Genomic DNA, 16665 nt, shown 5'->3' with positions numbered 1-16665 from the left:
CGATCACACAGAGACACAGAGACACAGAGGAGACGGGAGACGGGGCTCAGGGGGGGCAGGGCGCACGATCACACAGAGACACAGAGACACAGAGGAGACGGGAGACGGGGCTCAGGGGGGGCAGGGCGCACGATCACACAGAGACACAGAGACACAGAGGAGACGGGAGACGGGGCTCAGGGGGGGCAGGGCGCACGATCACACAGAGACACAGAGGAGACGGGAGAAGGGGCTCAGGCGGGGCAGGGCGCACGATCACACAGAGACACAGAGACACAGAGGAGACGGGAGACACAGAGGAGACGGGAGACGGGGCTCAGGCGGGGCAGGGCGCACGATCACACAGAGACACAGAGACACAGAGGAGACGGGAGACACAGAGGAGACGGGAGACGGGGCTCAGGCGGGGCAGGGCGCACGATCACACAGAGACACAGAGACACAGAGGAGACGGGAGACACAGAGGAGACGGGAGACGGGGCTCAGGGGGGGCAGGGCGCACGATCACACAGAGACACAGAGACACAGAGGAGACGGGAGACGGGGCTCAGGGGGGGCAGGGCGCACGATCACACAGAGACACAGAGACACAGAGGAGACGGGAGACACAGAGGAGACGGGAGACGGGGCTCAGGCGGGGCAGGGCGCACGATCACACAGAGACACAGAGGAGACGGGAGACACAGAGGAGACGGGAGACACAGAGGAGACGGGAGACAGGGGGGGCAGGGCGCACGATCACACAGAGACACAGAGACACAGAGGAGACGGGAGACGGGGCTCAGGGGGGGCAGGGCGCACGATCACACAGAGACACAGAGACACAGAGGAGACGGGAGACGGGAGACAGGGGGGGCAGGGCGCACGATCACACAGAGACACAGAGACACAGAGGAGACGGGAGACGGGGCTCAGGCGGGGCAGGGCGCACGATCACACAGAGACACAGAGACACAGAGGAGACGGGAGACACAGAGGAGACGGGAGACGGGGCTCAGGCGGGGCAGGGCGCACGATCACACAGAGACACAGAGGAGACGGGAGACGGGGCTCAGGCAGGGCAGGGCGCACGATCACACAGAGACACAGAGACACAGAGGAGACGGGAGACACAGAGGAGACGGGAGACGGGGCTCAGGCAGGGCAGGGCGCACGATCACACAGAGACACAGAGGAGACGGGAGACGGGGCTCAGGCGGGGCAGGGCGCACGATCACACAGAGACACAGAGACACAGAGGAGACGGGAGACACAGAGGAGACGGGAGACGGGGCTCAGGGGGGGCAGGGCGCACGATCACACAGAGACGCAGAGACACAGAGGAGACGGGAGACGGGGCTCAGGGGGGGCAGGGCGCAGGATCACACAGAGACACAGAGACACAGAGGAGACGGGAGACGGGGCTCAGGGGGGGCAGGGCGCACGATCACACAGAGACACAGAGACACAGAGGAGACGGGAGACGGGGCTCAGGGGGGGCAGGGCGCACGATCACACAGAGACACAGAGACACAGAGGAGACGGGAGACGGGGCTCAGGGGGGGCAGGGCGCACGATCACACAGAGACACAGAGACACAGAGGAGACGGGAGACACAGAGGAGACGGGAGACGGGGCTCAGGCGGGGCAGGGCGCACGATCACACAGAGACACAGAGGAGACGGGAGACGGGAGACGGGGCTCAGGGGGGGCAGGGCGCACGATCACACAGAGACACAGAGGAGACGGGAGACGGGGCTCAGGCGGGGCAGGGCGCACGATCACACAGAGACACAGAGACACAGAGGAGACGGGAGACGGGGCTCAGGGGGGGCAGGGCGCACGATCACACAGAGACACAGAGACACAGAGGAGACGGGAGACGGGGCTCAGGGGGGGCAGGGCGCACGATCACACAGAGACACAGAGACACAGAGGAGACGGGAGACGGGAGACAGGGGGGGCAGGGCGCACGATCACACAGAGACACAGAGACACAGAGGAGACGGGAGACGGGAGACGGGGCTCAGGCAGGGCAGGGCGCACGATCACACAGAGACACAGAGACACAGAGGAGACGGGAGACGGGGCTCAGGGGGGGCAGGGCGCACGATCACACAGAGACACAGAGACACAGAGGAGACGGGAGACGGGGCTCAGGCAGGGCAGGGCGCACGATCACACAGAGACACAGAGACACAGAGGAGACGGGAGACGGGGCTCAGGGGGGGCAGGGCGCACGATCACACAGAGACGCAGAGACACAGAGGAGACGGGAGACGGGGCTCAGGGGGGGCAGGGCGCAGGATCACACAGAGACACAGAGGAGACGGGAGACACAGAGGAGACGGGAGACGGGGCTCAGGCGGGGCAGGGCGCACGATCACACAGAGACACAGAGACACAGAGGAGACGGGAGACACAGAGGAGACGGGAGACGGGGCTCAGGCAGGGCAGGGCGCACGATCACACAGAGACACAGAGACACAGAGGAGACGGGAGACGGGGCTCAGGGGGGGCAGGGCGCACGATCACACAGAGACACAGAGACACAGAGGAGACGGGAGACACAGAGGAGACGGGAGACGGGGCTCAGGGGGGGCAGGGCGCACGATCACACAGAGACACAGAGACACAGAGGAGACGGGAGACGGGGCTCAGGCAGGGCAGGGCGCACGATCACACAGAGACACAGAGACACAGAGGAGACGGGAGACGGGGCTCAGGCAGGGCAGGGCGCACGATCACACAGAGACACAGAGACACAGAGGAGACGGGAGACGGGGCTCAGGGGGGGCAGGGCGCACGATCACACAGAGACACAGAGACACAGAGGAGACGGGAGACACAGAGGAGACGGGAGACGGGGCTCAGGCAGGGCAGGGCGCACGATCACACAGAGACACAGAGGAGACGGGAGACGGGGCTCAGGCGGGGCAGGGCGCACGATCACACAGAGACACAGAGACACAGAGGAGACGGGAGACACAGAGGAGACGGGAGACGGGGCTCAGGGGGGGCAGGGCGCACGATCACACAGAGACACAGAGACACAGAGGAGACGGGAGACGGGGCTCAGGCGGGGCAGGGCGCACGATCACACAGAGACACAGAGACACAGAGGAGACGGGAGACACAGAGGAGACGGGAGACGGGGCTCAGGCAGGGCAGGGCGCACGATCACACAGAGACACAGAGACACAGAGGAGACGGGAGACGGGGCTCAGGCAGGGCAGGGCGCACGATCACACAGAGACACAGAGACACAGAGGAGACGGGAGACGGGGCTCAGGCAGGGCGCACGATCACACAGAGACACAGAGACACAGAGGAGACGGGAGACGGGAGACAGGGGGGGCAGGGCGCACGATCACACAGAGACACAGAGACACAGAGGAGACGGGAGACGGGGCTCAGGGGGGGCAGGGCGCACGATCACACAGAGACACAGAGACACAGAGGAGACGGGAGACGGGAGACAGGGGGGGCAGGGCGCACGATCACACAGAGACACAGAGGAGACGGGAGACGGGAGACGGGGCTCAGGCGGGGCAGGGCGCACGATCACACAGAGACACAGAGACACAGAGGAGACGGGAGACACAGAGGAGACGGGAGACGGGGCTCAGGGGGGGCAGGGCGCACGATCACACAGAGACACAGAGACACAGAGGAGACGGGAGACGGAGCTCAGGCGGGGCAGGGCGCACGATCACACAGAGACACAGAGACACAGAGGAGACGGGAGACGGGGCTCAGGGGGGGCAGGGCGCACGATCACACAGAGACACAGAGACACAGAGGAGACGGGAGACGGGGCTCAGGGGGGGCAGGGCGCACGATCACACAGAGACACAGAGACACAGAGGAGACGGGAGACGGGAGACGGGGCTCAGGCGGGGCGCACGATCACACAGAGACACAGAGACACAGAGGAGACGGGAGACGGGGCTCAGGGGGGGCAGGGCGCACGATCACACAGAGACACAGAGACACAGAGGAGACGGGAGACGGGGCTCAGGGGGGGCAGGGCGCACGATCACACAGAGACACAGAGACACAGAGGAGACGGGAGACGGGGCTCAGGCAGGGCGCACGATCACACAGAGACACAGAGACACAGAGGAGACGGGAGACGGGGCTCAGGGGGGGCAGGGCGCACGATCACACAGAGACACAGAGACACAGAGGAGACGGGAGACGGGGCTCAGGGGGGGCAGGGCGCACGATCACACAGAGACACAGAGACACAGAGGAGACGGGAGACACAGAGGAGACGGGAGACGGGGCTCAGGCAGGGCGCACGATCACACAGAGACACAGAGACACAGAGGAGACGGGAGACGGGAGACAGGGGGGGCAGGGCGCACGATCACACAGAGACACAGAGACACAGAGGAGACGGGAGACACAGAGGAGACGGGAGACGGGGCTCAGGGGGGGCAGGGCGCACGATCACACAGAGACACAGAGGAGACGGGAGACGGGGCTCAGGCGGGGCAGGGCGCACGATCACACAGAGACACAGAGACACAGAGACACAGAGGAGACGGGAGACGGGGCTCAGGCAGGGCAGGGCGCACGATCACACAGAGACACAGAGGAGACGGGAGACGGGGCTCAGGGGGGGCAGGGCGCACGATCACACAGAGACACAGAGACACAGAGGAGACGGGAGACACAGAGGAGACGGGAGACGGGGCTCAGGCAGGGCGCACGATCACACAGAGACACAGAGGAGACGGGAGACGGGGCTCAGGCGGGGCAGGGCGCACGATCACACAGAGACACAGAGACACAGAGGAGACGGGAGACACAGAGGAGACGGGAGACGGGGCTCAGGCAGGGCAGGGCGCACGATCACACAGAGACACAGAGACACAGAGGAGACGGGAGACGGGGCTCAGGGGGGGCAGGGCGCACGATCACACAGAGACACAGAGGAGACGGGAGACGGGGCTCAGGCGGGGCAGGGCGCACGATCACACAGAGACACAGAGACACAGAGGAGACGGGAGACACAGAGGAGACGGGAGACGGGGCTCAGGCAGGGCAGGGCGCACGATCACACAGAGACACAGAGACACAGAGGAGACGGGAGACGGGGCTCAGGGGGGGCAGGGCGCACGATCACACAGAGACACAGAGACACAGAGGAGACGGGAGACGGGATTCAGGCAGGGCGCACGATCACACAGAGACACAGAGACACAGAGGAGACGGGAGACGGGAGACGGGGGGGCAGGGCGCATGATCAAACAGAGACACAGAGGAGACGGGAGACGGGAGACAGGGGGGGCAGGGCGCACGATCACACAGAGACACAGAGGAGACGGGAGACGGGGCTCAGGGGGGGCGCACGATCACACAGAGACACAGAGACACAGAGGAGACGGGAGACACAGAGGAGACGGGAGACGGGGCTCAGGGGGGGCGCACGATCACACAGAGACACAGAGACACAGAGGAGACGGGAGACGGGGCTCAGGGGGGGCAGGGCGCACGATCACACAGAGACACAGAGACACAGAGGAGACGGGAGACACAGAGGAGACGGGAGACGGGGCTCAGGCAGGGCGCACGATCACACAGAGACACAGAGGAGACGGGAGACACAGAGGAGACGGGAGACGGGGCTCAGGCGGGGCAGGGCGCACGATCACACAGAGACACAGAGACACAGAGGAGACGGGAGACACAGAGGAGACGGGAGACGGGGCTCAGGCAGGGCAGGGCGCACGATCACACAGAGACACAGAGACACAGAGGAGACGGGAGACGGGGCTCAGGGGGGGCAGGGCGCACGATCACACAGAGACACAGAGACACAGAGGAGACGGGAGACGGGATTCAGGCAGGGCGCACGATCACACAGAGACACAGAGACACAGAGGAGACGGGAGACGGGAGACGGGGGGGCAGGGCGCATGATCAAACAGAGACACAGAGGAGACGGGAGACGGGAGACAGGGGGGGCAGGGCGCACGATCACACAGAGACACAGAGGAGACGGGAGACGGGGCTCAGGGGGGGCGCACGATCACACAGAGACACAGAGACACAGAGGAGACGGGAGACACAGAGGAGACGGGAGACGGGGCTCAGGGGGGGCGCACGATCACACAGAGACACAGAGACACAGAGGAGACGGGAGACGGGGCTCAGGGGGGGCGCACGATCACACAGAGACACAGAGACACAGAGGAGACGGGAGACGGGGCTCAGGGGGGGCAGGGCGCACGATCACACAGAGACGCAGAGACACAGAGGAGACGGGAGACACAGAGGAGACGGGAGACGGGGCTCAGGTGATCCCACAGAGACTCACCTTGCTCTGTCCCACAGGATCGTCGGGGACGTCGGCAGCCTTCCGGCCGGAGCTGTAGTCCCAGACCTGACACACACAGGGGCACAGGCTGACCACACGCCCGGGAGGACAGGGCACAGGACAGCTCGGGCGACGGCCCGGGACTACAGGTCCCAGCATGCCCTCGCCGGCGGAGAGATGGGATCTGTAGTTTCTCTCACCTCCAGGGCCTTCTCCTTCCTCCACGAGCCAGTCAGGACCTGACCGGACACCGGGTCAATCTGGAGAGAGTCGCCGCAGACATGAGGACCGGAGATCATCCTGAGAGAGAGAGGGGTCAATACACCGCACCGAGAGAGAGAGGGGTCAATACACCGCACTGAGAGAGAGAGAGGGGTCAATACACCGCACCGAGAGAGAGAGGGGTCAATACACCGCACCGAGAGAGGGGTCAATACACCGCACTGAGAGAGAGAGAGAGGGGTCAATACACCGCACCGAGAGAGAGAGAGGGGTCAATACACTGCACAGAGAGAGAGAGAGGTCAATACACCGCACCGAGAGAGAGAGGGGTCAATACACCGCACCGAGAGAGAGAGAGAGGGGTCAATACACTGCACAGAGAGAGAGAGAGGGGTCAATACAACGCACAGAGAGAGGGGTCAATACACTGCACAGAGAGAGAGAGAGGGGTCAATACACCGCACAGAGAGAGAGAGGGGTCAATACACCGCACCGAGAGAGAGAGGGGTCAATACACCGCACTGAGAGAGAGAGAGGGGTCAATACACCGCACCGAGAGAGAGAGGGGTCAATACACCGCACTGAGAGAGAGAGGGGTCAATACACCGCACCGAGAGAGAGAGGGGTCAATACACCGCACCGAGAGAGAGAGAGGGGTCAATACACCGCACAGAGAGAGAGAGGGGTCAATACACCGCACCGAGAGAGAGAGGGGTCAATACACCGCACAGAGAGAGAGAGGGGTCAATACACCGCACTGAGAGAGAGAGAGGGGTCAATACACCGCACTGAGAGAGAGAGAGGGGTCAATACACCGCACTGAGAGAGAGAGGGGTCAATACACCGCACCGAGAGAGAGAGGGGTCAATACACCGCACTGAGAGAGAGAGAGGGGTCAATACACCGCACAGAGAGAGAGAGGGGTCAATACACCGCACCGAGAGAGAGAGGGGTCAATACACCGCACTGAGAGAGAGAGAGGGGTCAATACACCGCACCGAGAGAGAGAGGGGTCAATACACCGCACCGAGAGAGAGAGGGGTCAATACACCGCACTGAGAGAGAGAGAGGGGTCAATACACCGCACTGAGAGAGAGAGAGGGGTCAATACACCGCACAGAGAGAGAGGGAGGGGTCAATACACCGCACCGAGAGAGAGAGGGGTCAATACACCGCACCGAGAGAGAGAGGGGTCAATACACCGCACCGAGAGAGAGAGGGGTCAATACACCGCACTGAGAGAGAGAGGGGTCAATACACCGCACTGAGAGAGAGAGAGAGGGGTCAATACACCGCACTGAGAGAGAGAGAGGGGTCAATACACCGCACCGAGAGAGAGAGAGGGGTCAATACACCGCACCGAGAGAGAGAGGGGTCAATACACCGCACCGAGAGAGAGAGAGGGGTCAATACACTGCACAGAGAGAGAGAGAGGGGTCAATACACCGCACAGAGAGAGAGAGAGAGGGGTCAATACACCGCACAGAGAGAGAGAGAGGGGTAAATACACCGCACTGAGAGAGAGAGAGGGGTCAATACACCGCACTGAGAGAGAGAGGGGTCAATACACTGCACTGAGAGAGAGAGAGGGGTCAATACACTGCACAGAGAGAGAGAGGGGTCAATACACCGCACAGAGAGAGAGAGAGGGGTCAATACACCGCACTGAGAGAGAGAGAGGGGTCAATACACCGCACTGAGAGAGAGAGAGGGGTCAATACACCGCACTGAGAGAGAGAGGGGTCAATACACCGCACTGAGAGAGAGAGAGGTCAATACACCGCACCGAGAGAGAGAGGGGTCAATACACCGCACAGAGAGAGAGAGAGGGGTCAATACACCGCACTGAGAGAGAGAGAGGGGTCAATACACCGCACTGAGAGAGAGAGAGGGGTCAATACACCGCACAGAGAGAGAGAGAGGGGTCAATACACCGCACTGAGAGAGAGAGAGAGGGGTCAATACACCGCACTGAGAGAGAGAGAGGGGTCAATACACCGCACAGAGAGAGAGAGAGGGGTCAATACACCGCACTGAGAGAGAGAGGGGTCAATACACCGCACTGAGAGAGAGAGAGAGGGGTCAATACACCGCACTGAGAGAGAGAGAGAGGGGTCAATACACCGCACTGAGAGAGAGAGAGGGGTCAATACACCGCACAGAGAGAGAGAGAGGGGTCAATACACCGCACTGAGAGAGAGAGGGGTCAATACACCGCACTGAGAGAGAGAGAGAGGGGTCAATACACCGCACTGAGAGAGAGAGAAGGGTCAATACACCGCACTGAGAGAGAGAGGGGTCAATACACCGCACCGAGAGAGAGAGAGGGGTCAATACACCGCACAGAGAGAGAGAGAGGGGTCAATACACCGCACCGAGAGAGAGAGGGGTCAATACACCGCACCGAGAGAGAGAGAGGGGTCAATACACCGCACTGAGAGAGAGAGGGGTCAATACACCGCACTGAGAGAGAGAGAGGGGTCAATACACCGCACTGAGAGAGAGAGAGGGGTCAATACACCGCACTGAGAGAGAGAGAGAGGGGTCAATACACCGCACCGAGAGAGAGAGAGGGGTCAATACACCGCACCGAGAGAGAGAGAGGGGTCAATACACCGCACTGAGAGAGAGAGGGGTCAATACACCGCACTGAGAGAGAGAGAGGGGTCAATACACCGCACTGAGAGAGAGAGGGGTCAATACACCGCACTGAGAGAGAGAGGGGTCAATACACCGCACTGAGAGAGAGAGGGGTCAATACACCGCACTGAGAGAGAGAGGGGTCAATACACCGCACTGAGAGAGAGAGGGGTCAATACACCGCACCGAGAGAGAGAGAGGGGTCAATACACCGCACTGAGAGAGAGAGAGAGGGGTCAATACACCGCACTGAGAGAGAGAGAGGGGTCAATACACCGCACAGAGAGAGAGAGAGGGGTCAATACACCGCACCGAGAGAGAGAGGGGTCAATACACCGCACTGAGAGAGAGAGAGGTCAATACACCGCACTGAGAGAGAGAGGGGTCAATACACCGCACTGAGAGAGAGAGAGGTCAATACACCGCACTGAGAGAGAGAGGGGTCAATACACCGCACCGAGAGAGAGAGAGGGGTCAATACACCGCACTGAGAGAGAGAGAGGGGTCAATACACCGCACTGAGAGAGAGAGAGAGGGGTCAATACACCGCACAGAGAGAGAGAGAGGGGTCAATACACCGCACTGAGAGAGAGAGAGAGAGGGGTCAATACACCGCACTGAGAGAGAGAGGGGTCAATACACCGCACTGAGAGAGAGAGAGGGGTCAATACACCGCACCGAGAGAGAGAGAGGGGTCAATACACTGCACAGAGAGAGAGAGAGGGGTCAATACACCGCACTGAGAGAGAGAGGGGTCAATACACCGCACCGAGAGAGAGAGAGGGGTCAATACACCGCACTGAGAGAGAGAGAGGGGTCAATACACCGCACCGAGAGAGAGAGAGGGGTCAATACACCGCACTGAGAGAGAGAGGGGTCAATACACCGCACTGAGAGAGAGAGGGGTCAATACACCGCACCGAGAGAGAGAGGGGTTAATACACCGCACCGAGAGAGAGAGAGGGGTCAATACACTGCACAGAGAGAGAGAGAGGGGTCAATACACCGCACCGAGAGAGAGAGGGGTCAATACACCGCACCGAGAGAGAGAGGGGTTAATACACCGCACCGAGAGAGAGAGAGGGGTCAATACACCGCACAGAGAGAGAGAGGGGTCAATACACTGCACTGAGAGAGAGAGAGAGGGGTCAATACACCGCACTGAGAGAGAGAGGGGTCAATACACCGCACTGAGAGAGAGAGAGGGGTCAATACACCGCACTGAGAGAGAGAGAGAGGGGTCAATACACCGCACTGAGAGAGAGAGAGGGGTCAATACACCGCACCGAGAGAGAGAGAGGGGTCAATACACCGCACTGAGAGAGAGAGAGAGGGGTCAATACACCGCACCGAGAGAGAGAGGGGTCAATACACCGCACCGAGAGAGAGAGAGGGGTCAATACACCGCACTGAGAGAGAGAGAGAGGGGTCAATACACCGCACTGAGAGAGAGAGGGGTCAATACACCGCACCGAGAGAGAGAGAGGGGTCAATACACCGCACAGAGAGAGAGAGGGGTTAATACACCGCACAGAGAGAGAGAGAGGGGTCAATACACCGCACTGAGAGAGAGAGGGGTCAATACACCGCACTGAGAGAGAGAGGGGTCAATACACCGCACCGAGAGAGAGAGAGGGGTCAATACACCGCACCGAGAGAGAGAGGGGTCAATACACCGCACAGAGAGAGAGGGAGGGGTCAATACACCGCACTGAGAGAGAGAGAGGGGTCAATACACCGCACTGAGAGAGAGAGAGGGGTCAATACACCGCACCGAGAGAGAGAGGGGTCAATACACCGCACTGAGAGAGAGAGAGGGGTCAATACACCGCACCGAGAGAGAGAGGGGTCAATACACCGCACTGAGAGAGAGAGGGGTCAATACACCGCACTGAGAGAGAGAGAGAGGGGTCAATACACCGCACTGAGAGAGAGAGAGGGGTCAATACACCGCACAGAGAGAGAGAGAGGGGTCAATACACCGCACCGAGAGAGAGAGGGGTCAATACACCGCACTGAGAGAGAGAGAGGTCAATACACCGCACTGAGAGAGAGAGGGGTCAATACACTGCACTGAGAGAGAGAGAGGGGTCAATACACCGCACTGAGAGAGAGAGAGGTCAATACACCGCACTGAGAGAGAGAGGGGTCAATACACCGCACCGAGAGAGAGAGAGGGGTCAATACACCGCACTGAGAGAGAGAGAGGGGTCAATACACCGCACTGAGAGAGAGAGAGAGGGGTCAATACACCGCACAGAGAGAGAGAGAGGGGTCAATACACCGCACTGAGAGAGAGAGAGAGAGGGGTCAATACACCGCACTGAGAGAGAGAGGGGTCAATACACCGCACTGAGAGAGAGAGAGGGGTCAATACACCGCACCGAGAGAGAGAGAGGGGTCAATACACTGCACAGAGAGAGAGAGAGGGGTCAATACACCGCACTGAGAGAGAGAGGGGTCAATACACCGCACCGAGAGAGAGAGAGGGGTCAATACACCGCACTGAGAGAGAGAGAGGGGTCAATACACCGCACCGAGAGAGAGAGAGGGGTCAATACACCGCACTGAGAGAGAGAGGGGTCAATACACCGCACCGAGAGAGAGAGGGGTTAATACACCGCACCGAGAGAGAGAGAGGGGTCAATACACTGCACAGAGAGAGAGAGAGGGGTCAATACACCGCACCGAGAGAGAGAGGGGTCAATACACCGCACCGAGAGAGAGAGGGGTTAATACACCGCACCGAGAGAGAGAGAGGGGTCAATACACTGCACAGAGAGAGAGAGGGGTCAATACACCGCACTGAGAGAGAGAGAGGGGTCAATACACCGCACTGAGAGAGAGAGAGGGGTCAATACACTGCACTGAGAGAGAGAGAGAGGGGTCAATACACCGCACTGAGAGAGAGAGGGGTCAATACACCGCACTGAGAGAGAGAGAGAGGGGTCAATACACCGCACTGAGAGAGAGAGAGGGGTCAATACACCGCACCGAGAGAGAGAGAGGGGTCAATACACCGCACTGAGAGAGAGAGAGAGGGGTCAATACACCGCACCGAGAGAGAGAGGGGTCAATACACCGCACCGAGAGAGAGAGAGGGGTCAATACACCGCACTGAGAGAGAGAGAGAGGGGTCAATACACCGCACTGAGAGAGAGAGGGGTCAATACACCGCACCGAGAGAGAGAGAGGGGTCAATACACCGCACAGAGAGAGAGAGGGGTTAATACACCGCACAGAGAGAGAGAGAGAGGGGTCAATACACCGCACTGAGAGAGAGAGGGGTCAATACACCGCACTGAGAGAGAGAGGGGTCAATACACCGCACCGAGAGAGAGAGAGGGGTCAATACACCGCACCGAGAGAGAGAGGGGTCAATACACCGCACAGAGAGAGAGGGAGGGGTCAATACACCGCACTGAGAGAGAGAGAGGGGTCAATACACCGCACTGAGAGAGAGAGAGGGGTCAATACACCGCACCGAGAGAGAGAGGGGTCAATACACCGCACTGAGAGAGAGAGAGGGGTCAATACACCGCACTGAGAGAGAGAGGGGTCAATACACCGCACAGAGAGAGAGAGAGGGGTCAATACACCGCACAGAGAGAGAGAGGTGTCAATACACCGCACCGAGAGAGAGAGGGGTCAATACACCGCACTGAGAGAGAGAGGGGTCAATACACCGCACTGAGAGAGAGAGGGGTCAATACACCGCACTGAGAGAGAGAGGGGTCAATACACCGCACCGAGAGAGAGAGGGGTCAATACACCGCACCGAGAGAGAGAGGGGTCAATACACCGCACTGAGAGAGAGAGAGGGGTCAATACACCGCACTGAGAGAGAGAGAGGGGTCAATACACCGCACTGAGAGAGAGAGGGGTCAATACACCGCACTGAGAGAGAGAGAGGGGTCAATACACCGCACAGAGAGAGAGAGAGGTCAATACACCGCACCGAGAGAGAGAGGGGTCAATACACCGCACCGAGAGAGAGAGGGGTCAATACACCGCACTGAGAGAGAGAGAGAGGGGTCAATACACCGCACAGAGAGAGAGAGGGGTCAATACACCGCACTGAGAGAGAGAGAGGGGTCAATACACCGCACTGAGAGAGAGAGAGGGGTCAATACACCGCACTGAGAGAGAGAGAGGGGTCAATACACCGCACCGAGAGAGAGAGGGGTCAATACACCGCACAGAGAGAGAGAGGGGTCAATACACTGCACAGAGAGAGAGAGGGGTCAATACACTGCACTGAGAGAGAGAGAGGGGTCAATACACCGCACTGAGAGAGAGAGGGGTCAATACACTGCACTGAGAGAGAGAGAGGGGTCAATACACCGCACTGAGAGAGAGAGGGGTCAATACACCGCACTGAGAGAGAGAGAGGGGTCAATACACCGCACAGAGAGAGAGGGAGGGGTCAATACACCGCACTGAGAGAGAGAGAGGGGTCAATACACCGCACTGAGAGAGAGAGGGGTCAATACACCGCACTGAGAGAGAGAGAGGGGTCAATACACTGCACAGAGAGAGAGAGGGGTCAATACACCGCACTGAGAGAGAGAGAGGGGTTAATACACCGCACTGAGAGAGAGAGGGGTCAATACACCGCACTGAGAGAGAGAGAGAGGGGTCAATACACCGCACAGAGAGAGAGAGGGGTCAATACACCGCACAGAGAGAGAGAGAGGGGTCAATACACTGCACTGAGAGAGAGAGAGAGGGGTCAATAGTCAGATTGGCTTCTTGCCAGATCACCGCACATCTGATCACATTTACACCCTACACACACTGATAGACAAACACGTCCACCAAAAACACAAAGGAAACATTTTTGCCTGCTTTGTCGATTTCAAAAAAGCATTTGACTCGATTTGGCATGAGAGATTGTTTTACAAACTACTCCAAAGTGGCATAGGGGGCAAAGTGTACGACATAATTAAATCAATGTATTCAGAGAGCAAATGTGCAGTGAAAATTGGAAACAAAAGGACTAAATTCTTCACCCAAGGCCGCGGGGTGAGACAGGGCTGCAGCCTGAGCCCAACACTGTTCAATATCTATATCAATGAATTAGCAGGAATGTTGGAGCAGTCTGCAGCTCCTGGTCTCACACTACACCACACAGAAATCAAGTTCCTGCTCTACGCAGATGACCTGGTCCTGCTGTCGCCCACAGAACAGGGGCTGCAGCAGAACCTGGCACTGCTGGAGCAGTACTGTCAGACCTGGGCACTGCCAGCCCATCTGGACAAGACCAGAGTTATGGTTTTCCAGAAGAAAGCCAGACCTCAGGGAAACAGGTACAAATTCACACTGAACAAGAACACATTGGAGCACACATCCAGCTACACATATCTCGGTCTCACCATCAGCTCTTCCGGGAGTTTTGACCTGGCAGTGAAGGCACTGAGGGAGAAGGCACTCAGGGCTTTCTACGCAATAAGAAGGAGGCTCTTCAACATCAACCCACCAACAAGAATCTGGCTCCAAATATTTGAAAGTGTAATCCAACCCATTGCCCTATACGGCAGTGAAGTTTGGGGTCCCCTCACAGACCAGGATTACACCCAATGGGACAAACACCCCACAGAAACTCTGCACATGGAGATCTGTAGAATCATCCTCCGTGTGCAGAGAAAAACTCCTAACAACGGGTGCAGGGCCGAATTAGGCCAGTACCCACTATTGATAAACATACAGAAAAGAATATTAAAGTATTGGCTACACCTAAAAAACAGCGACCAAAATTCCTACCACCACAAAGCCCTGCTGAGCCAAGAGCTGAGCCCAAAACAGAGCCCCCTGAGCCAGCTGGTCCTGAGGCTCACCGACCTGAGCCACACCAACACTAACCAGCCTCAGGACAGCACTGCTAGAGCACCACAACCCAGACTCAACCACATCACAGCACAGATCAAACAGCAATATCTCACACACTGGGACACACACACACAAACACAACATAAACTGGAATGCTACAGAACCTTAAACAGACAATACACACTAGCTGAATATTTGACCAAAATAAAAAATAACAAACAGAAACAGACCCTGACGAAGTACAGGCTCAGTGACCACAACCTGGCCATAGAAACTGGGCGACACAGGCAGACCTGGCTGCCCAGAGAGGACAGGCTGTGCTCCCACTGCCAGCAGGGAGAAATAGAGACAGAGGTGCACTTCCTACTGCACTGTGACAGATACTCTGGGATTAGAGAAACATTCTTCCCGAAATTCAGAAATCTAATCCCAGAGTTCCCACACCTGCCAAAACCACAACAGGTCCCAATCCTACTGGGAGAGGGAGGAGGGAACTCAGTTGATCTGGCAGCCCAGTATGTGATCTCCTGTCCCAGCCTGAGGAACAGTGAGTCCGTCTCCCAATAATGCTCCAGCCGCCTACAGTAGATGTCGATATTATATAATATGTCTCTGTTGTAAATGTCTGTAACATGTCTGTAGATTTTATTTTACTTCTATTTTTGTTTTGTTCTATGTTAATTTTATTATTTTTATTTGCTTTGGCAACACTGATTGTACCCATCGGTCATGCTAATAAAGCACCTTGAACTGAACTGAACTGAATTGAGAGGGGTCAATACACTGCACAGAGAGAGAGAGGGGTCAATACAGACACACTGACTGGACACTCCAGTACATTAACACTGCACTGAGAGAGAGAGGGGTTAATACAGACACACTGACTGGACACTCCAGTACATTAACACTGCACTGAGAGAGAGAGGGGTTAATACAGACACACTGACTGGACACTCCAGTACATTAACACTGCACTGAGAGAGAGAGAGGGGTTAATACAGACACACTGACTGACACTCCAGTACATTAACACTGCACTGAGAGAGAGAGGGGTTAATACAGACACACTGACTGGACACTCCAGTACATTAACACTGCACTGAGAGAGAGAGGGGTTAATACAGACACACTGACTGGACACTCCAGTACATTAACACTGCACTGAGAGAGAGAGGGGTTCATACAGACACACTGACTGGACACTCCAGTACATTAACACTGCACTGAGAGAGAGAGGGGTTAATACAGACACACTGACTGGACACTCCAGTACATTAACACTGCACTGAGAGAGAGAGGGGTTCATACAGACACACTGACTGGACACTCCAGTACATTAACACTGCACTGAGAGAGAGAGGGGTTCATACAGACACACTGACTGGACACTCCAGTACATTAACACTGCACTGAGAGAGAGAGAGGGGTTAATACAGACACACTGACTGACACTCCAGTACATTAACACTGCACTGAGAGAGAGAGGGGTTAATACAGACACACTGACTGGACACTCCAGTACAGTAACACTGCACTGAGAGAGAGAGGGGTTAATACAGACACACTGACTGGACACTCCAGTACATTAACACTGCACTGAGAGAGAGAGGGGTTAATACAGACACACTGACTGGACACTCCAGTACATTAACACTGCACTGAGAGAG

The 16665-nt window shown here is 57.9% G+C and overlaps 1 protein-coding gene across 1 annotated transcript in view; it reads right to left on the bottom strand.

Annotated features, from left to right (window-relative positions):
- The window catches only part of LOC148659568 (protein tipD-like), a 46853-nt gene that overhangs the window by 16465 nt on the left and 13723 nt on the right, over positions 1-16665 (bottom strand). Inside the window, exons 8-9 of the mRNA XM_088637354.1 lie at positions 6508-6607; positions 6308-6373 (exon numbers count right to left, since the gene is read on the bottom strand). Of these exons, the coding sequence (XP_088493480.1) occupies positions 6308-6373; positions 6508-6607 (166 nt within the window). The remainder of the gene's footprint in view (positions 1-6307; positions 6374-6507; positions 6608-16665) is intronic.

This window comes from Lepisosteus platostomus, chromosome 6 (genome assembly GCF_059453375.1).
Source record: "Lepisosteus platostomus isolate fLepPlt1 chromosome 6, fLepPlt1.hap1, whole genome shotgun sequence".
Lineage (NCBI taxonomy): Eukaryota > Metazoa > Chordata > Actinopteri > Semionotiformes > Lepisosteidae > Lepisosteus > Lepisosteus platostomus.
This window is presented reverse-complemented; position numbering and strand designations above follow the sequence as displayed.